This window comes from Macaca mulatta, chromosome 19, assembly GCF_049350105.2.
Source record: "Macaca mulatta isolate MMU2019108-1 chromosome 19, T2T-MMU8v2.0, whole genome shotgun sequence".
Classification (NCBI taxonomy): Eukaryota; Metazoa; Chordata; class Mammalia; order Primates; family Cercopithecidae; genus Macaca; species Macaca mulatta.
The window spans coordinates 45,061,494-45,086,844 of NC_133424.1; the positions used below are offsets into that span (position 1 = coordinate 45,061,494).

General features: G+C 55.3%; 1 protein-coding gene and 1 long non-coding RNA gene across 5 annotated transcripts in view; one reads left to right on the forward strand and one right to left on the reverse strand.

The window, feature by feature from the left end:
* The window catches only part of CHST8 (carbohydrate sulfotransferase 8), a 152,873-nt gene extending 142,059 nt beyond the window's left edge, over window positions 1-10,814 (forward strand). For all 4 annotated transcript variants that reach the window (XM_028838814.2, XM_077982065.1, XM_028838815.2 and 1 more), the window contains 2 exons: window positions 8,712-8,749; window positions 9,255-10,814. In XM_028838814.2, the coding sequence (XP_028694647.2) occupies window positions 8,712-8,749; window positions 9,255-10,361 (1,145 nt within the window). In that variant the 3' untranslated portion in view covers window positions 10,362-10,814. The remainder of the gene's footprint in view (window positions 1-8,711; window positions 8,750-9,254) is intronic.
* A 231-nt stretch (window positions 10,815-11,045) lies between these two features.
* LOC144337376 (uncharacterized) overlaps window positions 11,046-25,351 on the reverse strand; it is a 35,716-nt gene continuing 21,410 nt past the window's right edge. The window contains exon 3 of the long non-coding RNA XR_013410422.1: window positions 11,046-11,062. This is a non-coding gene — a long non-coding RNA (uncharacterized LOC144337376). The remainder of the gene's footprint in view (window positions 11,063-25,351) is intronic.

Consider the following 25,351-nt stretch of genomic DNA (forward strand, 5'->3'; position numbering starts at 1 on the left):
GCTGAGATTACAGGTGCCCACCACCATGCCTGGCAAATTTTTGTATTTTTAGTAGAGACAGCGTTTCACCATGTTGGCCAGGTTCCTGACGTCAGATGATCTGCCTGCCTCAGTCAACCAAAGTGCTGGAATTACAGGCGTGAGCCACCGCACCTGGCCTGTTTTCTAATGTTTGATGTGCTAAGCCTGCATTAAAAGCTGCAACTCCACATGGACCCTCCAGGGTGGTCCTCCGTGTGGTCCACCAAGGGAGAGAGTAAGCCTTTGCTCTGGTCTGAGCCAGAGGTCACTGTGACTGAGTTTGATCATCTCAGCGCCTAGGGGAAGAAGCCCCCCACCCAGAGGCCGAAGCTGGAGGAGAGAGGCCAATGCATGACCAGCTCGACGCAGCTGTCCAGCGTGTCTGGCCTGACTGCTGCCTCCCCTCAAGGTCCACACTCTGACCACAGAGTTGTCATCAGGGCCCGGGAGCAGCCAGCACCTGTGCCGGGGCAGCCCTGCCACCTGGAACCCCACGTACCTGTCCTGTGTCCTAGGGCAGCAGGTGGCCATGACCGTGACAGAGGCTGGTCTCCAGGCTGTGCCCTGGGGACCCAGCAGAGAATGTAAGAAGTTGGATTTTCCCATGAACACAGGTGAGAATGGAAGGCCCTTGAGTGAGGCTTTCTTCCGGGCGAATTCTGTGCCCAGGAGTCCAGGCTGCCAGCTCATTGCTGCGTGTGTTGAAAGTTCAGTTTTGCATCTAATTTGCATATGAACAGCCTGCCCCAGGTGGAGGATACAGTTCACAATGAGGCAGTCAGAGGCCCACGGGGACAATGTGCCCCTCAGCCCTGGACCAGCGGAGACCTCACAAGGGCAGAGCCTGAGCCGGTGGGAGAGGAGTCAGAGAAGGTGCGGCCCGGTCCCAAAGCAGGCCCTGGCCTGGTGTACTGTGGATAGCAAAAGGAGGTTCCTGAGCCAGGCTTCATGGCCACCGAGCCAGGGCTGGGGGTGGATAGACTCCTCCAGTGGGATTGCCCCTGTCTGCATCTAGCTAGGGGGCTGGCACCTGCTGCCTAGATGCGTGGGCCCTTCCCAGCTGGGAGGCTCCAGTCAGAACCCTAGGCCCAGCTTCTGGGAAGCCCCATACCCCTCATGTCCAAGGCCAGCTCTCAGTCCAGAAAGCACCAGCCTTTCCAGAGGCATTGATGGGCATTGTGCCAGAATGACACAGATGGACAAGACACAGGCCCTGCCCCAAAAACATCGAGAACTAACAACCCTTCACTACTGATCAGCAGGCAACCTAAACCAGCAGACGAGCTATTTCCTCACCTCCTTCAGGCTATCCTGCCCTGTCTTCAGAACATCCAGCTGGGCGTGGTGGCTCATGGCTGTAATCCCAGCACTTTGCGAGGCTGAAGCGGGAGAATCATTTGAGTCCAGGAGTTTAAGACTGCAGTGAGCCAGGATTATGCCACTGCACTCCAGCCTGGGTGACTGAGCAAGACCTTATCTCTTAAAACAAAAACAAACAAACAAACAAACAAAAAACACTCTTAAGGCCCCATGAGATCACATGAGTCCCTGTCTGTACTGGGTCAAATTGGGTGCCTGCCCCACCCTCAAAAAATGCTCAGTCCCGGCTCCCTGTGCTTGTAAACTGTGACCTTACAGGGTCTTTGCAGATGTAATCAAGTTGAGGCCACTAGAGTGGCCCTTTTTTTAAAAAAGAAAAATTATTTCCATAGGTTTTTAGGGAACAGGTGGTGTTTGGTTACATGAGTAAATTATTCAGTGGTGATTGGTGAGATTTTGATGTACCCATGACTGGAGCAGTGTACACTGCACACAATTTGTAGTTTTTTATCCTTCACCCCATTCCCACCCTTTCCCCGAGTTCCCAAAATCCACTGTATCATTCTTATGCCTTCGAATCACATCTGCGTTCACATAGCTCAGCTCCCACTTATGAATGAGAACATACGATGTTTGGTTTTCCATTCCATTATTTCACTTAGAATGATAGTCTCCGATCTCCTCCAGGTTGCTGTGAATGCCATTAATTCATTCTTTTTTATGGCTGAGTACTATTCCATCATATATATATATATACACACACACCCCTATATGTGTGTGTATATAATATATATATCTCATGTATCAGAGTTTCTTTATCCACTCGTTGATTGGTGGGCATTTGGGTTGGTTGAGTGGGCCCTATTTTATTTTATTTTATTTTATTTTATTTTTTTTTTTTTTGAGACGGAGTCTCGATCTGTCGTCCAGGCTGGAGTGCAGTGGCGCGATCTCGGCTCACTGCAAGCTCCGCCTCCCGGGCCGACGCCATTCTCCTGCCTCAGCCTCCCGAGTAGCTGGGACCACAGGCGCCCGCCTCCGCGCCCGGCTAATTTTTTGTATTTTTAGTAGAGACGGGGTTTCACCGTTTTAGCCAGGATGGTCTCGATCTCCTGACCTTGTGATCCACCCGCCTCAGCCTCCCAAAGTGCTGGGATTACAGACGTGAGCCACTGCGCCCGGCCGAGTGGGCCCTATTTTAATATGATTGATGTTCATATAAGAAGAGGAGAAGAGACACGTGTGTGCAACAGCCTTGTGAAGACAGAGCAGCGACTGATCTTCTGTTGTTGCAAGCCAAGGAACACCTGGGCTGTTGCAAGCTGGAAGAGTCGAGGAAGCATCATCCCTGCCCAAGAGGCAGTGGAAGGAGTGTGGCCCTGCCGGCACCTTCATTTTGGACATCCACCCTTCGGAACTATCAGAGAACACATTTTTGTCATTTTAAGCCCCTCTGTTTGGTTAATTATATACGTCATCTTGCCTAGGCCATGGTTCCCCAGGGTTTAGACAAACGCCAGTCTTTGTGTGTGTGTGTGTGTGTGTGAGAGAGTGTGTGTGTGTGTGTGTGAGAGAGAGAGAGAGAGAGAGAGAGAGACACGGAGTCTCACTCAACCTCAGCCTCTCAGGTTTAAGTGATTCTCCTGCCCCAGTCTTTCATGTAGCTGGGAATACAGGCATGCACCACCATGCCCAGCTAATTTTTGTGTTTTTAGTAGAGATGGGGTTTCACCATGTTGGCCAGGATAGCCTCGAGCTCATGCGGTCTCACGATCCACCCGCCTTAGCCTCCAAAGTGCTGGGATTACAGGTGTAAGCCACCATGCCCGGCCGGGAAAGCATTTTTTTGATGTGATTTGCTGTAAAATGTGTAGTCTTTGAGTAGAGGAAATGACCTTCCACAATGTGGGTGGGCTTCATCCAATTAGTTGTAAGCCTGAAGAGAAAAGAGTGAAGTTGCCCAAGTAGGAGGGAGTCTCAGACGGCCTTCCCATGCAAGCCGCAGCACCAGGTCTTCCCCAGGTCTCCAGCCTACTGGCAGATATTACATTGCCAGCCCCCAGAATCACATGAGCCAGTTTCTTATAATCAACCTCCCCCATCTCTCTCCTGTCTCTCTCTCCTCTTCTTTCTCCTCTCCTTTCCTCCTTGTGTCCTCTCCCTATCTCGCTTCCCTCTCTCCTCCCCTCCTCCCCCTCTACCTCTCCCTTCCCTCTCTCTTTCTCTCCCTCCCTTTCCCTGCTCCGTATATATCACCTGTGGACTCTCTCTCTCTCTGAGAACCCTAACTAGCACCCCTCCCCGCATTCAGAACCCTCCATACTTCCCATGGAGCGGAGCTTGGCATTTCCCTCGGGCTTCTCTCCCCCGACCCACCTACCTTCTGTCTTGCCAGCACCCTGCACTCAGGGCAGGCCATCTGCAGCTCAGCACTGCACTGTGAGATCAGGTGCATGCCCGGTCGTGGGGCTGCCCCAGAGCTCGGAGGCCTTTCTCTTGCGCATCTTGGGTGTGGGAGCAGCAGGGCAGAGGCCGACAGCCTGGGCTATCCAGGACAACAGTGTTCATCCCACCAGATGCCACTGTAAGGAGTCCAGGTGGGGCCCAAGCTCAGAATCAGGGTCCTGCAGGTTCTGGGAACCAAGATGCAACCAGGAATTTACCTTCAGGGAACCCCGCCTCCGATTGGGCCAGCCTGAGCCAAGAGAAGCAGTCGAAAGCCCTGGAGGCTCCCTGGCCAGTTGGGCAATGGAAGTGGACGTGGAGTGGACAGCGCCAATGGGTGTGGGACAGCCTGCCACGAAGCCACCAGAAGCCCCCGGCATGTGGAAATGTGGCCACACAAATGGCTCCATCAGGAAATCCTAAAAGACCAAGAAGCACAACTCAAACTCAACCACAGACAGGACTTGGGACTGGCATGGCCGCTCCTGCCCTCCTTCCCTAGTTCTCTCCAATGCCTGTCCCTCTGCAGATTTGACTCCTTAAGGACAGATGCAGTGATGGGAGTGGCAAGACCCTCCCGTCATCGCCCATCAGGGCCCGGGGCTGGGCCATGAGCAGCCAATGCAGCCGTCACTCTCCCAAGAGTGAGCCACATGGGGCTGGGGCAGGCCAAGGGTTCCTTTGAGGCACTTGGGTCCTGTCCTCACCTGTCAGTGCTGTCTATAGGGCCTGACCAAAAGGCTGCTCTTCAGTTACCACCCTCCATGGGTCCTGGGCAGTGGGGATTGGGGCTTTTGTGTGGCACCCTGTGGGTCTTCCTCCTGTGAGCCTAGAGAGAAATGGGCAAGAGACCCTCCTCCTTGGACATGCTGGTGGTATAGCCCCCTCCCCAGCTGTGCCCCAGGCCCAGGCCTGATGACTAAGAGACTGGCCTCACACACTCATCAGCCTCTGCCTCTCCTCAATCAGGAGGCTTTTCAGCTAAACGCTGAGAACTTCAGCCAATGAAGAGTTCACACCGTGGAACATATTTGGCAGTGCCCATAACTCACGCCTTGTTTATTCTCACCGATGCTTTTATCATAGCACATGTGTTGCAGCCACTCCACGCATGTCATCTGTCCAGAAAGAGAAAGTGCTTGTTTATTTCTTACTGTGCAGGGGTATGGAGCTCCCTTACAGACTGTGAGCGTTATATTGAGAGGAGAGAAGAGGTCACTCAAGACACCCAAAGTGGGGTGTACGTGGTTGGTCTTGGATTCTGGGCAGGGGTGGAGGTGGGGAGGCAGGGAAGGTGCATGGCAGCATTGGTGGCGTTGGATGGAAGAGGAGTTGGGTTTGGCTGGAGTTGCTCTGCAAGGCCACTGATGTTATCTAGATTGTACGTTTTATTTGGGGGCTTGAGAGGGGCTGGAGGTGGTTATACTGAGGCCAAACTCCTTCCCACCCATAAGTCCCCCCAAGGCACTGGTACCACTGACCCCTGGTGGCAAACCTTCCTCATCTTCGTGAGCCCTTAGCTGCCCTTCCCTGAGCCCTCATGGAGCTGTCCAGGGTCCTGACATGCAGCCCACTTAGGGATGTGCAGACCCCTAGCCCAGGATACCTAAGATTTCTCCTGGACTTCACTTGTCCAGAGCGGGCAGTGGTCTTTGCTTCAGCCTTTATCTGAGTGGTGCATGGAAGAGCAGCTTTCTCCCTAGTGGGGACACTAGGCTCATGGCAAAGGGGAGGTCCCTTTAGAATTCCTTCATTATGTTTCTGTCTTTATTCAAAAGTGAACTTGTGGCCAGGTTTGGTGGCTCGCACCTATAATTCCAGCCCTTTGGGAGGCCGAGGCAGGAGGATTACTTGAGGCCTGGGGTTTGAGACCAGCCTGGGCAACATAGCAAGACCCCATCTCTATTTCTAAAATAATGTAAATTATTATTTTTTCTTTTTCTTTATTTTATTTTATTTATTTATTTGAGACAAAATCTCGCTCTGTTGCTTAGACTGGAATGCAGGGTGTGATCTCAGCTCACTGCAATCTCTGCCTCCTGGGTTCAAGTAATTCTCATGTCTCAGCCTACTGAATAGCTGGGATCACAGGCATGCACCACCACACCCAGCTAATTTTTTTGCATTTTTGGTAGAGATAGGGTTTCACTACATTGGCCAGGCTGGTCTCGAACTCCTGGAGTCAAGTGATCAGCCCATCTCAGCCTCCCAAAGTGCTGGGATGACAGGCATGAGCCACCGTGCCTGGCAGTAAATTTTTAAAATTGTTAAAGTGAGCTTGTGGGGATAGGGCTAATCTTTGCCTGATAAGCTGCCATAAGTTTAAGGGTTGGGAATAACTTATGGCAAACTCACGCTCTGCTTAAGATGTTACTGATCTCTCTTATTGTCCACAAGGCAATTTTTCCTTTCAAAGGAGGAAGTTGCAGGCAGGTTGGCTTTATGGACACGTGTAAACAGGAAATCAGGAGACTCGCCCAGCCCCAGGCTTTGTCTAGCAGCAACTTTTCCTGTAGTTCATGCCAAGGGCTCTAGCTCAGCCTGCATTGGAGTGGGACAGCCCCAGAAGCTTAGGCTCAGAGTCCAGAGGTCCAGGAGACAGTGTCCCCTTGTCCAGTCCTCACAGGTAAAATGGAACAGGACCACAGCCCACTGCCCTCCGAGGGTGTGGGGACAGTGCCAGTGGGAGGTCATGGCCTTAAGGGCTGCAATCTCAACAAGTGCATGGCCTTCCATCTTCCGCCCGACTGGCAGGATCCCTTTTGGAAGTGGCTTCTCAGCCCCACTCTTGGCCAAATCTAGCATGACTCATTTGCTCCAGAAAAGGAATATATAAGCACCGTCACACCTTGACGAGGTGACAGGAGTGACAAGCAGAGTGGTTTCCTACATCTGAGACTCTGAGGAGGAGAGGTGGTTTAGCAGAGCCAGCTGCCATCACCAGAAGAAAATAATTAAGGAAATCTGGCAGAGTAGAGTAAAACCGAGTGGCGTGGCAGGTCCCTTCTGGTGAAGGGAGCTGTCATCATCGGCTGCGGGAGAGGAAGGAGCTCTGGAGGCTCATGCTGGGACAGCTGCAGTAAAGATTCGGGACAGGGAAGAGGAGGGGGTGGCTGTCAAGGAGGGAAATAGACTCTGGGGATGGCAGGGGGTGGCAATGAGCAGCTTGATTCTAAAGACTCCTCTCGCAGGCCAGGCACCTGCTGCTTACACCCCATACCCTGAGTGGTGCAACCAGGTCTACTTGGAGCTTCCCCTCAGCCTCCGAGGAAGAGTCTAGAAGGCCTGTTTCAAAGATCCCCCACATGCACGCACGTGCACATAAGCTTGGGAGTGCCCAGGAAGACAGGGATGCTCTGCCCTTTGCCCAGGGGAGAGAATACCCTTGTTCCCAGCCCACAGGGACAAGCAGAAGAAAGATGAAGTGTGCCCCAGTTCTGCCTGTGTTTCTGCCTCTCCTGGGACTTGAGGAAGGTTCTGGCAAGCTCAGGGAATTCAGGCTGTCCATCCCAGGGCTGACGTTGCATCCCCTTCTTGGCTTGCTAATGACTGAAGGAGATGTGCGGGCACAGCCTCAACCTTAGACTGTCTGGGGCCTGGCACTGGCTGAGTCTGTAAAACTGGACCCCATGGAGAAATCCACAGACTGTCTGGCTCAGGGAAGACCTGGATGTCCCTTCTCCAGCTGGGCTTCTGTTACTGGACCTCTGCCCAGGACATAGAGACAGCCGGGAAAGTGGTGGGACACTGGAACCCCCCACCCACAAGCAGCAGCCAGGATTTGCTGAGGTGTGGTCAGGCACGGTGCCCCGGCATGCCAGCCAGAAGATCCAGCTCTCTGCTTAAGGGATAGCTGGCTCTGATGGTGACCATGGCTTTTGGCAGAGCCTCAGGACAAAAACGTCCACCCACATGGCACTGGAACAGAAAGATCCCCTGATTCCTTGGTGGCCAGGTAGGGACTGGGGAAGGAGGCTCCAGCTTCTAAATAGATTCCCCCCAAAGGGAATCCCCTTGTCCTCCCAGGACTTTCCCCCAAAGCAGACCAAACAGGGTATGACTCAGAATCTTCTACTCTGGTCAAAGGTTCACCTCACCAGAGCTTGTTTCTTGGGTGAGCCCAGCCCAGGCATGGGCCTCCTTGGTGGGCAGAGGGGGCTTTCCAGAGCATGGCCAGTGAGGCACTGATCTCTCTCTGTCTTCCTGATGTCATCAGTAAGTTAACGCTGGACAATTACCCTCCACCTGGGCACTGCTTAGGGCTTTGAGGGAGACCAAGATATGCTCAGCTCACCCCAGAACTCCAGAGCCAGCCGAGAAGGCCAAGATCTCAAAGGAAATACCCAGGTTAGGGAACTTCCTGGAGCAAGAGGAGAAGAAGCACGTTCCATTCCTAGGCCTGGTGTGTGCAAAGGTGTGGGTGTGAACCTGTCATATTCCAAGCGTGGAGAGTCCATAGTGGCCAGAACTGGGGCATGGCTGGTGGGGTGTGGAGAGAGGGTGGGTGGAGCTTTCTGAAGGGTCCTTTCCCTGTGACTTAATGACATGGTGGGGTGCAGGAGGAGGTGGCCTGCGAGAGTCCTGGCTGCTCCACAGGGCAGGTGTGTGGGTACACCTGGGCAGGGTGCCTTTCCAGACCTTATAGGTCACATCAGGAGGCAGGCGTGATGCAAAGAAGAGAGCCTCGGCTGTGAGCCAGTGGGACCACGTGTTTGCTGCGTTCCTGTTTTCTGCATGGGTAGGGGATGGAGGGGCTCCAGCACTGAGCCATGCCCTCTCCCGATGCCCTAAGCTGCCTTTCCCTAGAGCTTACCCCAAAATCCCTCCAGCCTGGATGTCCACAGCCAGCAGCCCATAAGCAGTTCCCTGGGAGCCACGTGGCACATATGCTGCTAATACTGTCCTCTCCTCTGTTTGCTTTTTAGGAATAAAGTTCAACATCAGGCCAAGGCAGCCCCACCACGTAAGTTCTGAGAGTCAGATAAATCTCAGTGCACGCAGCCCCAGGGAAACTGGGGAGGGCTGGGAAGAAAATTAGGAGCTCAGGTTGAATCCATTCTTGGAAAGAAAAATGTGTCCAGCCTTTCCCGGGAGCCTTGGGAACAAAGCCCAGGGCTCTGGACCCATGAATTTCCCTTCCTTGTTAGAAGGCTTCTTTGCACGGTGCTAATAGAGGCAGTAAATCTGAGCCCGCCTGCAGGCCACCTACTCCCGCCACCCTCGCTCAGCCCAGGTTCCTGGGAGGATCGCGCCATCTTGTGGCCGAAATGACACTTGCACCTCAGCGGGAGGGAAGCCTTCGGGTGCTGGGCCAGGGCTCAGACGGGAGGGGTCTCACCCATAGGGTCAGCCTACGTCCCTCACCTGAGAGGGACAGGAACCCCAGCCGTGGTGAGAGTCTGACCTGTGTGGCCCTCAGTGCCCAGCTGTCCTTTCCACTCAGATAACCACTTCTCTTCTTGCCCCAGGATGTCCCACCAGGCGGCTCCCAGGATGGTGACTTGAAGGCACCCACAGAGAGGATCACTCGGGACTTGTCCAGTGGGGCCCCGCGGGGCCGCAACCTGCCAGCGCCTGACCAGCCTCAATCCCCGCTGCAGAGGGGGACCCGTTTGCGGCTCCGCCAGCGCCGTCGCCGTCTACTCATCAAGAAAATGCCAGCTGCGGCGACCATCCCGGCCAACAGCTCGGACGTGCCCTTCATCCGGCCGGGACCCGGGACGCTGGATGGCCGCTGGGTCAGCCTGCACCGGAGCCAGCAGGAGCGCAAGCGGGTAATGCAGGAGGCCTGCGCCAAGTACCGGGCGAGCAGTAGCCGCCGGGCCGTCACACCCCGCCATGTGTCCCGTATCTTCGTGGAGGACCGCCACCGCGTGCTCTACTGCGAGGTGCCCAAGGCTGGCTGCTCCAATTGGAAGCGGGTTCTCATGGTGCTGGCCGGCCTGGCCTCGTCCACCGCCGACATCCAGCACAACACCGTCCACTACGGCAGCGCCCTCAAGCGCCTGGACACCTTCGACCGCCAGGGTATCTTGCACCGTCTCAGCACCTACACCAAGATGCTCTTTGTCCGCGAGCCCTTCGAGAGGCTGGTGTCAGCCTTCCGCGACAAGTTCGAGCACCCCAACAGCTACTACCACCCGGTCTTCGGCAAGGCCATCCTGGCCCGGTACCGGGCCAATGCCTCTCGGGAGGCCCTGCGGACGGGCTCTGGGGTGCGCTTTCCCGAGTTCGTCCAGTACCTGCTGGACGTGCACCGGCCCGTGGGGATGGACATTCACTGGGACCATGTCAGCCGGCTCTGCAGCCCCTGCCTCATCGACTACGACTTCGTAGGCAAGTTCGAGAGCATGGAGGACGATGCCAACTTCTTTCTGAGCCTCATCCGCGCGCCGCGGAACCTGACCTTCCCGCGGTTCAAGGACCGGCACTCACAGGAGGCGCGGACCACAGCCAGGATCGCCCACCAGTACTTCGCCCAGCTCTCAGCCCTGCAACGGCAGCGCACCTACGACTTCTACTACATGGATTACCTGATGTTCAACTACTCCAAGCCCTTTGCAGATCTGTACTGAGGGGCGCTGCAGCTGGCCGGGGCCGCCCTGCCCTGGTCACTCACCTGTGCTCCCGGGCATCCTCCTGTCGGTGGCGCCTCATCCTGGGAGCAACAGGGCTCTGAGGACTTGAGGAGCCGTGGCTGTGGGAGGAAGCAGGCCCTGGGTGGGGGGGGTTGGCAGAGGCACCTAGCCTTGGATGGGGACCCCAGCCCCTGGCCTGTACATGTTTCCTCACTCCTTGACTGAGGGAGAGGCTGAGGACTGGGATAGACACCTCGGGAGCTCAGCCAGCAGTTTCGATGAGCAGGGAAGTCTGAGGCCCAGAGGACAGGGGCCCCAGCTGTAAGGGATATCCTGCATTCCCTTAGCCATTGCCTTGGACCAAACCACATGGTTTGCAGCTTTTCTACAAGCCAGGGGGGAGGTTCCCTTGGATTAAGGTTCCAAATAAAGCACACGGTTTCCAGAGCAGCAGTGTGTACTCTGTGGTGGCGTGGGAGCACGTGGACCCTGGGCTGGATTTTCTGGGGCTCTTTCTGCCTTCCTGGGGCAGCCTGAGCCAGGTGCTGCAGGCCCCACTGCAGAGAAGTCCAGTTCAGGAGCAGCCTCGTGGGAGGAGAGCACAGAGGACCCAGAGGCTCTCAGCCAGGGCCTGCAGGCATCTGAGGCTAGGGCGCAGTCAACTGGGGTGCTTCCGTCTCAGTCCTGGCACATTCATCCTGAAAGGAGAAGATAGGCCTGTTCCTATGGAGGCCTCCTGGGGTGTCTTCTTATCAGTGCACCTTGCAGAGGCCTCTGGGGACTGCCAGAGCAGTGGCCAGCTCTCCGGGCAAACTGCTAATCAGGGCCGAGGCTGGGGCCGGGGCGCACGGTGCATGCATCTCAGCGGGTGTGGTGCTCTCGGTAGGCAGCGAGGCTGTCCCTGGCTTTCTGCACCTCTGGGCCAAGCAGGACTCTGGCCTGAGGCTGTCATCTGCAGACACTCACCCTGATCCCTGGCCCCACTCACCTGACAAGACCGCCTCAGGGCTGTCAGGAGGCACCTGCCCTGGAGGAGGAGAAGAGAAGCCGCAGAGGAAACTTCTCCAAAAGCATACACATTCACACCAGACAGGGCTCCAGAAGTGTCAGCAGCCAAGATGGTTCTGGGAAGGTCTGGGAGGAGGTGTTTGTTGGAGTGTTGAGTGCGGGCATGAGTGCGGCTGCATTTGGGTATGGTTTGTGATGGGAAAGGCTGCCTGACTCTGGAGTCTCTGCCCTCTGTCATCCTGTCTGCAGGAACCTCTTCATGCCCTCCTGGGTCATTCTGTGGGTTGCTCTGTGGGACCTCCCAGGAGGCTGCCCTCCATCTGTCCCCACTTGCTAGGGGAGATGTTGCTGATTCTCCAGGTGGAGGTGCCACTGGATCCCTGGGTGGATCCCCCCGATGGAGGCCCTACTGATTCCCAGGTGGAGAAACTGCTGGATCCCCAGGTGGAGGAGCTGCTGGCCCGCAGGTGGAGGGGCTACTGGATCCTCAGTTGGAGGCACTCCTGTATTCCCAACTGGAGATGCTTCTGGAATCTCCCCAGGCTCACACCAACCTGAGTTGCTCCATCTCCTTTTCTGCCTCCACCTTGGACCCTGGAACCTTGCAAAGGGGAACAAGGCACTGTGCCTTCCTCCTGCCCCTTTGGGGTAACATCCATCCAGGAGACCTGAGAAGCAGGGAGACCTCCCTCAGGTTCCAGCTGGAAGCGGCTTGGACTATCTGACAGAAGTGACCCGGAGGGGCAGGGAAGAGGCTGCGGTTAGGGCCTGGGGAACTCCTGGGACCCACGGAAGCTGAGACAGCAGATGCTGAGGGGCCCAGAAAGCCAGAGCAGCTGCCCTGCACCTTGACCAGGACCAGGGTCTGTGTGAGAGGAGGCGGTGAAGTGCCTGGCTGAGGAAGACCTAGAAAGAGGCGCCCTGGGCCCTGGCGCTCAAACGTGAGACCATATTCATGTGCAGGAAAGCGTCCCTGGTCGTGCGTGCATTTGGTGAAGCCAGAGGCAGTGCCCCCATGGCATCTGCTCAGCAGGGAACACCTGGACTCCACACTGAGACAGCATCTGGGAGCGGCTTGGAGACAGGGAGGATGGCCCTGCTCCTCCCCAGTGTGAGCGTGTGTGTGCATCTGCCTGTGTGTGTTGGGGGAAGAAATCTCTCAGAGACACGCCGGCTCAAGCTGGACAGACGTGCACACACACAACACAACCATCGGCGGGGGGCTTTTGTTGCAGGTGCAGGCGTGACCATGATCACCATTTGACGGCCCTGAGAGTGACCTCCAACTGCAGGCCCAGGCTGGAGACCACCCCAGCTCCAACCCCCAACCCAGCCCCAAACCTCACAGGACTAAGGAAGAGTGGACTCAGCGCAGTGGTAGGGAAGTATGTGTGTGTGTGCATGTGCATGTGTCTCTGTGTGTGTGTGTCTGGCCTGTGCTGCGGGGTGGGTGGATGTGTGTGTGTCTATGTGTGTGTCTGGCCTGTACTCTATGCGTGTGTGTTTGTGTGTGTGTTTGGCCTGTACTGTGGGTGGGTGTGAGCATATGGATCCTATGGGTGTGTGTGTGTGTGTGTGGGTGTCTGGCCTGCGCTGTGGGATAAATGGGTATGAGCATGTGGATGTATGTGTCTGGCCTGTGCTGTGGGGTGGGTGGGTATGAGCGTGTGTGTCTGTGTCTGTGTCTGCATGTGTGTGTTTCTGTGTCTGCCCTGTGCTGTGGGGTGGGTGGATGTGAACATGTGTGTGTGTGTCTCTGGCCTGTGCTGTGGGGTGGGTGTGAGCATGTGTGTGTTTGTGTCTGTGTGTGTGTCTGTGTGTATGTATGCCTGTGCTGTGGGGTGGGGGGGTGTAAGTGTATGTCTGTATGCGTGTGTTTGGCCTGTACTATGTGGATGGGTGTGAGCAAACAGGTAATGTGGGTCTGTGTGTCTGCGTGGGTGTGTGTCTGTGTGGGTGCCTGGCCTGTGCTGTGGGGTAAATGGGTGTGAGTATGTGGGTGTGTGTTGGGGGAGGGAGGTGTCTGGCCTGTGCTGTGGGGTGGGTGGGTGTAAGCGTGTGTGTGTGTTTCTAGCCTGTGCTATAGGGTGGGTGTGAGCATGTGTGCCTGTGTGTGTGTTTCTGGAGTGAGGGGTGTGCATCGTGTGTGAGCCCACGTCCGTGCCAGGGGTGGGCTGTGTGCGGTCTGAGTCCTGCCTGTCTCCAGGACCATCTTGTGCACCCTCTCCCCATCTCTCCCTGCCCATCCACTGGCCATTTTGTGGATGTCACCTGGAAGGGGCTCTCTGATCAGATTCTCTAGAAAGGGCTGCCAGCAGCTCCCAGGGACGAAGGAAGCCCATCGAGTTGGGAGAACAGCCCAAGCCCCAGGGCCCTCCCCAGCTTGGTCCCCCTGTGGACCCCTCGGGGCGGCCCCAGGGAAGTCCCTTCCAGGCCTCTGCCCTTGAGTGGCTGAGACCTCCCGGATGGGACCCCCCACTCTCCAAGTGGTGATGAGAACAGACGTCCCAAAGCCTAGGGTCCCTCCTGTGGCCTGGGAACCCCAAAGGCCTTGAGTCTCCTGGGGAGGTGGGATTCAAGGTCCATGCAGACAGTCAGGTGGGAAACTCAGGCAGCTCTGGCCTCCCCCAGCTCCCCCTCCTCCCTGCTGTCTCCACGGGGTTTGGTGGCCTGTACAGGCCCTGTCCAAGGGGCCCAGGACAAAGTCAGGCAGGCAGTGGACAGAGTGTCCCCCATCACCTCCCGCCACTCTCAGGCAGGGTTTGCCAGTTTCATCCTCAGGGCCAAGCCCCTGGGAGGGGGACAGGAGCCTGTGGAATCCCATCATGGTTCTGAGGCCTGGAGGCGGCCTCACCTTACTGCCCCCATCTCCTCTCGGCCCCTTCGTCTGCAGGGAGCACCCGTGGCCAACCCAGGGGACGTTCTGCTGGCGTCCCTCACTCCTCCACTCCCCCTACAAGGCCAGAGGACCCAGAGCTGGGCATAGGAGGCTGTGTTGAACCACGGGATCCAGAAATGGGCAAAGGTGGAAGTTGGAGGTGTGGTAGTCTGGGCTCAAGTAACACTGCCCCTACCTCCGGGGACCCCCAGCTGATGGGTACCACGACTCCTGGATGAGGAATAGGCAGGTGCCCTGGGAGCAGGGTGTGGGGAGAGGACTGGGTGTTAGTCCCGCTGCCTTGTGCAGGCTCGAGGAGGGGGCGTGGGAGCCCTGAGCTGGGTTCTTCCCACCACCCTGGCCTGGCTGCTCCTTGGCCCTTCTCACTGCCCAGGGCACGCTTTGCACAAGAGGCTCTGCTGGGAGATGGCAGCAGAGGGGGACCCGGGGTCTGGGCCGGGCCGGGGCTACTGGGGGACTATCCTCCTGCCTCTCCTTCATCCTGGGCCGGCCTCAGGAAGGGAGCGGCAGGGGAGCAGCTGGAGGTGCCAAGAGCTCTGGAAGCTAGGGAAGGAAGCAGGGGGCGGGGGCAGAGGGCAGAGAAAGCCACTTCCTGTCACGGACCTGGGCGACCCTGCCGCGCCACCTGGGTATGCCAGCCTGAGTCAAGTGGACAGAGAGTGCTGAGCGTGGAGAAGAGCAGGTGCGTGCGCGAGGAATTTAAAGAGGAGACCGAGGGACTGGGACCCCGAGTGTGTCGGGGGTGCGGGTGTCGGGGGTCTGCCGTGCTGGGTGCTGTGCTGTGGCTTCGTGTGCGTTGCCCAATGCCCCTCTCCCAGCGGCCCCGTCCACTCATGCCTCGCTCTGATGTATAGGTGAGAAGACTGAGGCACACAAAGGCTTGACCAGAGCTGTGCGGCGCAGGAGTTGGAGCTGGGATTGCGCCCAAACGGCCGGCAGGGCCCCCTCGCCTTTGTGCCCACAGGCGCAGAGCCGTCCTCCGCCGCCAGGTGGGGCTAAGTCCCCGCTCCCGAGCAGCGGCCCGGGGATCCCCGGCGGGGCCGCCAGGTGGCAGCAGCGCTCCGACCGCGGGGCTCCAGCTCCGGAGCGCCCCGCGTCCCCAGCCTCCCCACCGCGCAGTCGGCTCCTGTGTTCCCTCGCCCTCCCAACCATGGGGTCACGGGGCTCCCGCCCCTCCATTGTCTGCGGGCGGCCTCCAGAGGTTACTCTCAAACCCACCAGCTCCAGGGGACCCGCCTGTGCTAACACCAAACCCCCAAACACCCAAACACCCGCAGCGCCCCTAAAGCAGTGACATCCACAACCTCCCCGGGGGCTTGTCCTGCACGCTCCATCAGGGTGATGTCAGGCCTTCTCCAACCTCAACCACAACAGGAACGCACACGCGCAAACACAAATCATGCACACACAGGCACAGACGCACAGACACACACAACCACACACAGACACACAGACACCCATCCTCACAAACACACACCCAGATATGCAGACACACGCATGTACACAGACCCAGATGCACGCGGACACACAGACACACACGTAAACACACAGAAACATGCACGGCTCAGGACGGGGCCTCTTGCTGCATTGAAATAAACGGGAAGAATCAGAAGGTCCCTCACTGTTTCAGCCAAGTGCATGCACTTCCCACGCTGAGCCCTGTCCTCCACCTCCCCTCCTGCACTGACCAGAGGTCACCCCCGACACACACACACACACACACACACACACCGGATCCCAGTCCCTTTGCCTACTCCTTAAGCACCTCCCGCGTGCACCTGCGCCCTCTCTGCACACACAGCAGGCTTTCCTATCAGCAGAAAACAAACTGTCACCGCCCCATCTTAAAAAACGGGGAAGCCATAGCCAGATGGCTCCTGCACAGCGCCTGCCCATTTCACTCCTCTTCTTGCCGCAGAATCCACCCCTCAGCCCCCATGGCTTCACCTCCTTTTCACTCTGGATCCCACCCTGGCCTGCTTTCCAATCTTGCCACCCGCAGAGTCCGCTGACAAGGCACCTTCCACTGCCACATGCTGGCAGTTCCAGGGGCTCTTCTGCCTACACACTCCCTGGACGACCTCCACATCACCCCTATGCTAGACTCCCGGATTTGCCCTTGCAGCCCTGATCGGTAGACCCAAGTAGCCAACTGCCTCACCCTCAGCTGTCAGCACGTCCAGCGGGTGCCTGCACTTAAACGTCTCACCTGAGCCGCACACCTTTCACACCTTAAGCCCCTCCTCTCCTGGCTTCCTGGCTCAGCCTTCCCTACAAGCCCTGGATTGTCCCTTTCATCCTGCCTCCCAAGGGCATCCTGAATCCATGTCCATTCTCCCTCTCCAGGGCTGTCATTTAACCCAAGCCACTATCACACCAGCATCTCCTGCCTTGGCACCTAAAGTAATAAGTAACTATGGAATTTACCGATTTACCAGGTACTGCTCTAAGTATTTCATATTTTTTTGTACCAAACTCCACCTCCCAGGTTCAAGAAATTTTCCTGCCCCAGCCCCCCGAGTAGCTGGGATTACAGGAGCCTGCCACCACGCCAGGCTAATTTTTGTATTTTTAATAGAGACGGAGTTTCACCATGTTGGACAGGCTGGTCTCGGACTCCCGACCTCAAGTGATCCACTCGCCTTGGCCTCCCAAAGTGCTGGGATTACAAGCTTGAGCCACCTTGCCTGGCTAGCATTTCATATATATGAGCTTATTTAATCCTCACTACAACACTGTAAGATGGTTATCATCCTCCCCATTTTTTGCAGATAAAGACATTGAGACACCGAGAGGTTAAGTAATCTGCCCAAGGCCACACAGCTATTATGGGGATCTTCCAGAATTCAGATCCTGATGGTTTGGCCCTGGCTCTGTGTGCCCATGAGTGCACAGTTCTTACTGGCTCTCTGGTGTTCCAATGGGGTAGGAGGTTTTGCGACAGTGGAGAAGAAATTGAATGGTCACTAGCTCAAGGGAAAGACAAGCTCTCTGGGGAAAGAGAGGGAGCGTCTCAGGCATTGCTGTGCGCCCATTGGCAGTTTAGGATGGATGTGCAGGGCACCAATGCACCTTCCCGCTGCAGCATTAGCAAGGTCACAGCAGGGCTCCTCCTAGGCATGTGTGACAGAGGAGTGAAGGGCACAGAGAATAGTCACCCAAGCAGAACAAAGCTGGATGAGGAAAGGCATCAAGACAGGAAGGGGTGATAGGCAGAGAGAAGGCGCTGGGGTCTGTGGAGGAAGTGAGGCGGGAGTTGGGGACCTGTGACCTTGGAGATGGTGTGGTTTCCTGTGGTGACAGGCAAACTGTGCCCAGGGTTGGCAGTGGCCAGGATCGTGATGATGACCTTCACCTCTGCCCATCATGATGATCTCCTGGGTGGAGATGACCTCGGTTCCAGGGCTTGTGAATAAGTCACACCCCACAGAGGGACCCTCTTCAGCCTTCTCTGGGGTCTGGTGACACGGTCGTCCTGTACCTGTGCCTGCATCTGGTTCCATCAGTTCACACTTGCTACCTGCCCACTCACCTGCCTGCTGTCACCTGCCTGTGACTACCTGAGTTTGCCTGTGACCACCTGCACCCATCTGCCTCGGTGGGTGGTGGTTTCGGGGCTACAGGTCAGACCTCTCCTCCTCGTGCAGGGCCTGAGAGCAGGGGTGTGGGAGACGGAGTCTGCCAATCTGGCCGCACCATCTGGAGATGAGCCCAGAAATGCCGACGCCTCCAGCCTGCCCCTGGGGAGACCAGGCTGTGTGGATGGCAGTCCCCAAAGACCCAGAAGAGAGCCCGATCTGGGAGGATGGGATGGGGCCGGCAAATCTGGGCTGGAAGGGAAGGCTGCATTCTTGCTCTCCAAACCGATGTGCTGAATTTTACTTTTCCTTTTAGTTATTTCTTCTTCTTAAATCCTGTTTCTCTCCCTGAGGCAGCTAATCTATTATTTAACATCGGATTGTGCGATTGAAACTCCAAGGCAAATTGAAAATTATTTGTGTTTGAGGTTTCAGGCGTGAAGCTGAGGCAACCATTTCTGAGAGATCCTGGGAACCCGGGCAAAGGTAGCGAACCCACAGCACTGCTCCTGGAAGGGGCTAGGAGGATCGGGGTGTGGGAGGCGGTCCACAGACCCAGCAGGCTGGGGGACCCCGCTACGCTCCAGCCTTACCCACCCAGAGCCCACAGCTCGGGGGTCATTAATCTCCATGTGGCATTTCACTTGGGAAATGCTGTCAACACCTCCCACTGGCCAAAGTCCTCAAGAGAGTGGGCAGGTGCCATCAGTCACCCTGGGCCCGTGCCCACCCTGGGGGAAATGCCTCGGTCATGAGAGGATTAATGACATGAGGAGAAGGGCTCATCATCATTTTTCAAGGTTCGGCTCTCTGTAGAACTGCAAGCAGGGTTGCTGGCCTAACAGTCAGCGGAGAGTGACCCAAGGCTCTGGAGAGTGACCAAGGAACATGGCTCAGGGTGGGGGTGGGGTCTTGGCCTGGACCCCCGCTGAGTGCATGCGACCTCCTAGTACTGGCTCTCAGGACGTGAATCAGGACCAGGAGGAGGAGCAGGCTTGAGCCCAGGGGAGCGTGCACAAACACTGTGTGAGCCCCACATAGACTCCTGTGGATCGCAGAAGCGGGGAACTGGGAGACGCCAGGTCAGGGAGAACTCTGGATTTTGGATAAGGGATAAGGAGATTGGATTTTGTGCTGGAAACAGTGGAACCACTGAAGGAGGGGTGTACTACGGTCAAGTTCCATGCCCAGGAGGATCCAGAATGAGGCTAGGGGGCTGTCTTCATCCATCTTAGTCTGTCTGGGCTGCTACATCAAAAATCCCATAGACTGGGTGGCTTAGACAACAAACAATTTGTCACAGTTCTGGAGACTGAGATCAGGGTGCCAGCAGATGCAGTGTCTGGGGAGGGCCGGTTTCCTGTTCATAGGGGGCCCTCTTCCTGCTGTGAACTCACGGTGGAAGGGGTGAGGAACTCCGCAGGGCTTCGTTTATCAGGGTGCTAATCCCATTCACGAGGGCTCCACCCTCAAGATCTAATCACCTCTGAAAGGCCCCACCTCCTCACACCATCACTTTGGGGTTGAAGATTTCAACATAGGACACAACATTGTGAGGGGACATTCAGCGCACAGAAGAGGCTACCAGCACACCTCCATCCAATGCTTAGAGTGGTCACACGTGTCAGGCCTTGTGCTAGGCCTGGGTGATGGCACCCTCGTGCCCCCAGCTTGGAACAGGGCTGAGCATCGAGCATCTGGGACCACAGAGAAGTGGGAGGACTCCCCCACAAGGTCCTCTGCCACCCACATGGTCACTAGAGCTTCCATGCCCCTGCAGGAACGCCAGCCTGCTGCCAGCCTCAGCCACAAACCCTGGAAGCTGTGCAAACTCTGAAGCCGTGCACCCCTCAGCCTCACAGCGGGCCGCTTTGTGCAGCACCCGCCCCGCTCCGGGTCACATCTCTGTCTGCTGTGTCCATAGTGTCTGGCCCAGGACTGAGCTGCTGGATGCACTTACCCACTTCAACCTCCATGGTGTATGTGAACCCCTCCCCTGCTCTCCATTCCTCCCTCTCTGCCATGATTGGAACCAGAGCCAGGCACAGAGACCCAGCCTGTTCCAGAGCCGAGGCCAACAAATGGGCTCAAGCTCATATATGTGTATTTTCACATAATTAGAGCTTTGCAGCCCGCAGAGAATGTGTCATTGTGTTTGTCTGTTTTCATTGTTATAAAGGAATACCTGCGACTGGGTAATTTATAAAGAAAAGAGGTTTAATTGGCTATAAAGTTCTGCAGCTTGTACAAGCATGGTGTCAGTATCTGCTTCCGGTGAGGCCTCAGGAAGCTTCCAATCATGGCGGAAGGTGAAGGGGGAGCAGGTGGATCACTTGGCAATAGCAGGAGCAAGAAAGAGAGGGAGGAGGTCCCAGACTCTTTTTTTTTTTTTTTTTTTTGAGGTGGAGTCTCGCTCTGTCACCCAGTCTGGAGTGGTGCAGTGGCACAATCTTGGCTCACTGCAAGCTCCGCCTCCCAGGTTCCAGTCATTCTCCTGCCTCAGCCTCCTGAGTAGCTGGGACTACAGGTGCCCGCCACCACGCCCGGTTTTTTGTTTTTGTTTTTGTTTTTTGTATTTTTAGTAGAGACAGGGTTTCACTGTGTTAGCCAGATCTCCTGACCTCATGATCTGCCCGCCTCAGCCTCCCAAAGTGCTGGGATTACAGGTATGAGTCACCGTGCCCGGTCAGAGGTCCCAGACTCTTAAACAACCAGCTCTTGAGTGAACTAATAGAGTGAGAACTCACTTATTACCACAAAGGGGGCACCAAGCCATTCATGAAGGATCTGTCCCCACAACCCAAACAGGTCCCACCAGGCCCCACCTCCAACATTGGGGATCACATTTCAACATGGGATTTGGAGGGGACACACATTCAAACCATATCAATCATTTCTAAGAGGCCTCTGGAATACTTATAAAAGCTTATATAGGCTGGGCATGGTGGCTCACATCTGTAATTCCAGCACTTTGGGAGGTCAAGGCGGGCAGATCACTTGGGCTCAGGAGTTCGAGACCAGCCTGGGCAACATGGCAAAACCCCATCTCTACAAAAAACACAAAAATTAGCCAGGTGTGGTGGCACGCATCTGTGGTCCCAGCTACTGGGAGGCCAAGGCAGGAGGATCATTTGAGCCCAGGAGGTAGAGGCTGCAGTGAGCAGAGTTCACGCCACTGCATGCCAGCCTGGATGATGAGACAGACTCTGTCTCAAAAAAAAAAAAAAAAAAAAAAAGGTTTAATAGATCACATGCACACACACACACACCCCCCCTGCTCAGTGAATTGCCAAGAAGGGAATCTGAAAGCCACATCTTTAATCAACAATGATAACAACTGGAACTTGTTATAGCTGCTGCCCTTTGGCAGCACATATTTTAAAAACCCATTGACACCAACTTTAGGTGAAGGATGACCTTATTGAGGGGTCCAGTAAGATGGGGAAATACACGGTGGCGTGGCAGGAACCAAGGCCTGGGACCTCGTATGCCACCAAGGCTCTCTCTATCATCCTCACCTCTGCACCTTCTGTTTCATGCCCCTCTGTCCAATTGAGGATCCATTTCCCCTGGCATTTCTGTGCCATGGCAGAAACATAGATGGGGACACGCTATAGGCCCTGCTGCCATCCCTCATCCCAGCCCCAGCTCTATGGAGACTCGTGGGTCCAGGAGTTCCATCTCTAGAAATCTGTCCTACGGAAACTCCAGGCACGAGGACAGGAATAGGGGTGGAAAATGTTCAGTGCAGCATCATGTATATGAACTATCAGAGGACTGGAAACAGCCTAAATATTCATCAAGAGGGAAATGGGTGAACAAATTAGGATCCACCTGTGCTACCAAATACCATGTATCCTCTTAAAGAGAAAGCAGGGTCTTTCACTCCTTTGTTTAACAAAGATTTTCTGAGCACCTATTGTGTGAGAGACACAGTGCCCAGTGAAGGGCATAAAACGCAGAGCGAAGGTAATCCCAGCACCTGGGGAGACCGAAGTGGGCGGATCACTTGAGGTCAGGAGTTCAAGACCAGCCTGGTCAAAATGGCAAAACTCCGTCTCTACTAAAAATACAAAAATTGGCTGGGCGTGGTGGCAGGTGCCTGTAATCCCAGCTACTCAGGAGGCTGAGGCACCAGAATAGCTTGAACCTGGGAGGTGGAGGTTGCAATGAGCCAAGATTGTGTCACTGCACTCCAGCCTGGGTGACAGAGGGAGACTCCATCTCAAACACACACACACACACACACACACACACACACACACCACACACACACACACACAAAACAAAGCAAAAAAAAAAAAAAAAAAAAAAAAACGCTGAACAAAAACAAACCCCATCTGTGCCTTGCAGAACTCAGTCCACTGGGGGAGTCTGACTCTAATTAATAAGGAAAGGATAGTAAGACCTGCAACTGTAGCAGCACGGCCGTCACAAGGGCTGTGATGGAGACGACCTTGTCAGAGAAGTCAGGGAAGGCTTCTTGGAGGAAGTGGTGATGGAGCAGAGATCAGAAGGACAAGTGGGAATGGGAGGGGCATGTGCAAATGCCCTGGGGCGAAAGCCTGCGGGGCCAGATGAGAAACCAGAGAAGGTGGTGGGGCTGGGGCAGAGGGGCTATGTAGGTGCCATTGATGTGCCACCCGGACCCTCTACAGGAATGAAGCACTTCCCCCAGGAGGCCCGGGAGGGCCCCTGTCAGCCCTCTTAGTGGATTGCCGAACTCAAGACCCCTGCTCGCCTGTGGTGACACCCACAGCCAATGACTAATCGCCATGGAGGTATTCTCACCCCTACAGGGGCGCCCCAGCTCCAAGGTTCCATATGCAATCAGCTGAAGCCTTTGCTGAGACTGCATCTATGTGGGCAGACCTGTGGCCCCCTAAAGATGTCCACATCCCAATCCCGAGAATCTGGGAAAGTGCTACCTTATGTGGGCAAAGGGACTTTTCATTTTTTCATTTTTTATTTTTTGAGACAGGGACTCACTTTGTCACCCAGGCTGGAATGCAGTGGCCCGGCTCACTGCAGTCTTGACCTCCCAGGCTCAAGCAATCCTCCCACTTCAGCCACCTAAGTAGCTGGGACTGCAGTTGTGCACAACCACATCTGGCAAATTTTTGTATTTTTAGTAGAGACGGGGTTTCATCATGTGGTCCAGGCTGGTCTTGAACTCCTGACCTCAAAGTGATCCACCTGCCTCAGCCTCCCAAAGTTCTGGGATTACAGGCCTGAGCCCGGCCTAAAGGGACTTTTCAGAGGTGATTAAGGACATTGGGATGAGGGCACTGCCATGGCATATTCAGGCAGACACCATGGGATCACGGGGGTCCTTGTTACGGGGTGGGAGGAGGGGTAGAGTTGGTGAATGAGGTGGAGCAATGGAAGCAGGGCTCTGAGTGATGGAGAGTTTTGGAAGGAAGGGTCCAGGAACCAAGGAATGAGGGAAGCCTAGTTGAAAAACACAAGGAGGCCTGGCGTGGTGACTCATGCCTGTCATCCCAGCACTTCGGGAGACTGAGGCGGGTGGATTGCTTGAGGCCAGGACTTCAAGACCAGCCTGGCGGCTGGGCACGGTGGCTCATGCCTGCAATCCTAGCACTTTGGGAGGCCAAGGTGGGCGGATCACCTGAGATCGGGAATTCAAGATCAACCTGACCAACATGGATAAACCCCGTCTCCATAAAAATACAAAAATTAGTCGGGCATGGTGGTTCATACCTGTAATTCCAGCTACTCGGGAGGCTGAGGCAGGACAATCACTTGAACTTGGGAGGCGGAGGCTGCAGTGAGCCAAGATCGTACCACTGCACTCCAGCCTGGGCAACAAGAGAAAAACTATGTAAAACAAAACAAAACAAAACAAAACCCAGCCTGGGCAACGTGGTGAAACCCTGTCTCTAGAAAAAAAAAAAAAAAATAGAAAAATTAGCCGAGCATGGTGGTGGGCATCTGTAATCCCAGCTACTCAGGAGGCTGAGGCAGGAGAATTGCTTGAGCCCAGAAAGCAGAGGCAGAGGTTGCAGTGAGCCGAGATCTCGCCATCTGCACTCCAACCTGGGCAACAGAGTGAGACCCTGTCTTTAAGAGGGAAAGAAAAAGGCAAGGAAACAGAGCCTCCCCTGGAGCATCCAGAAGGAGCACAGCCCTGCTAACCTATTTTAGGCCCCTGGATTCTAGAACTGTGTGATAATACATCTGTGTTGTTCTAAGCTAGTACATTTGCGCCAGTGCTAATTTGTCACAGCAGCAAGAGAAAACTAATCCAGCCTCAGAGACCAGCCCCTCCCTCTGCCTAATCCTGCTGCCCAGACCCCTCCGTCCCACAGATGCTGATCCTGGGAGCCCTCCCTCATAACGTCCCACATGCCGATATCTATCAAGTTGCACTCCCAGGGAACCCGACCTGCACCAGCCTGAGAACCCAGAGGCTACGTTGAGATTTTGGAGCTTGGTCACCATCCTGTCTGCCTGGCAACAGCTGTAGGTGGAGCCCAGGCAGCCCCATCATTAGATGAAAGTGCAATCAGCGAAACTTTCACCACTGGTGAGGTGAGGTTGTTTACCTCTGGAAGGCAGTGCAATGTGGGGGCAACCTATCCGGTGTTTGAAAACTCTCTGAGAAAAGCAAAGTCAGTGGAATGAAGTAGCTACTGCTAAGTTAGACTGACACTTGGAGAAAGATAGCAAAGGGCTGAGAGCAATTAACAGCTGAGTGTGGGCCATGCACGTGGCTCACACCTGTAACCTCAGCACTTAGGGAGGCTGAGGCAGCAGGATCGTTTGAGCCCAGGAGTTCAAGTCCAGTCTGGGCAACATAGCAAGACCCTGTCTCTACAAAAAAAATTTTTAAAAATTAGCTGGGCGTAGTGGCTCATGCCTGTAGTGTCAGCTACTCAGGAGGCTGAAGCAGGAGGATCACCTGAGCTCAGGAGTTCAAAGCAGCAGTCAGCCGTGATTGTGCCACTGCACTCCAGCCTGGGTGACAGACTGAGACTCAGTCTCTTAAAAAAAAAAAAAAAAAAAAAGCTAAATATGCAGCCAGAAGGCCTCCTTGGTAGCATCTAAGGAGGCTCTCATCTGCTGCAGCTGAAGGGCAGAGAAAGCTGAGGACCTCACAATGACCAAGTTCCAAAGATCAAACTCTCAACCTAAGCAGGCCTGCTATGCCAAGGTCAGGTGCTGGTTGGGAAAGAATGGCACCCTGACATTTGAGATGGGACATCAGAGTCAATATGTCCCCTAATCCTAAATGTCTCAATTGCCTTGAGCCCTCTGAGCCTGCAGAAGTGACTTTCTTTCTCTCTCTTTCTCTTTCCTTCCTTCCTTCCTTCCTTCCTTCCTTCCTTCCTTCCTTCCTTCCTTCCTTCCTTCCTTCCTTCCTTCCTTCCTCCCTCCCTCCCTCTCTCTCTCTCTCTCTCTCTTTCTTTCTTTCTCTTTCTTTTTTTGATGAAGTTTTGCCCTTTCGCCCAGGCTGGAGCACAGTGGCACGATCTTGCCTC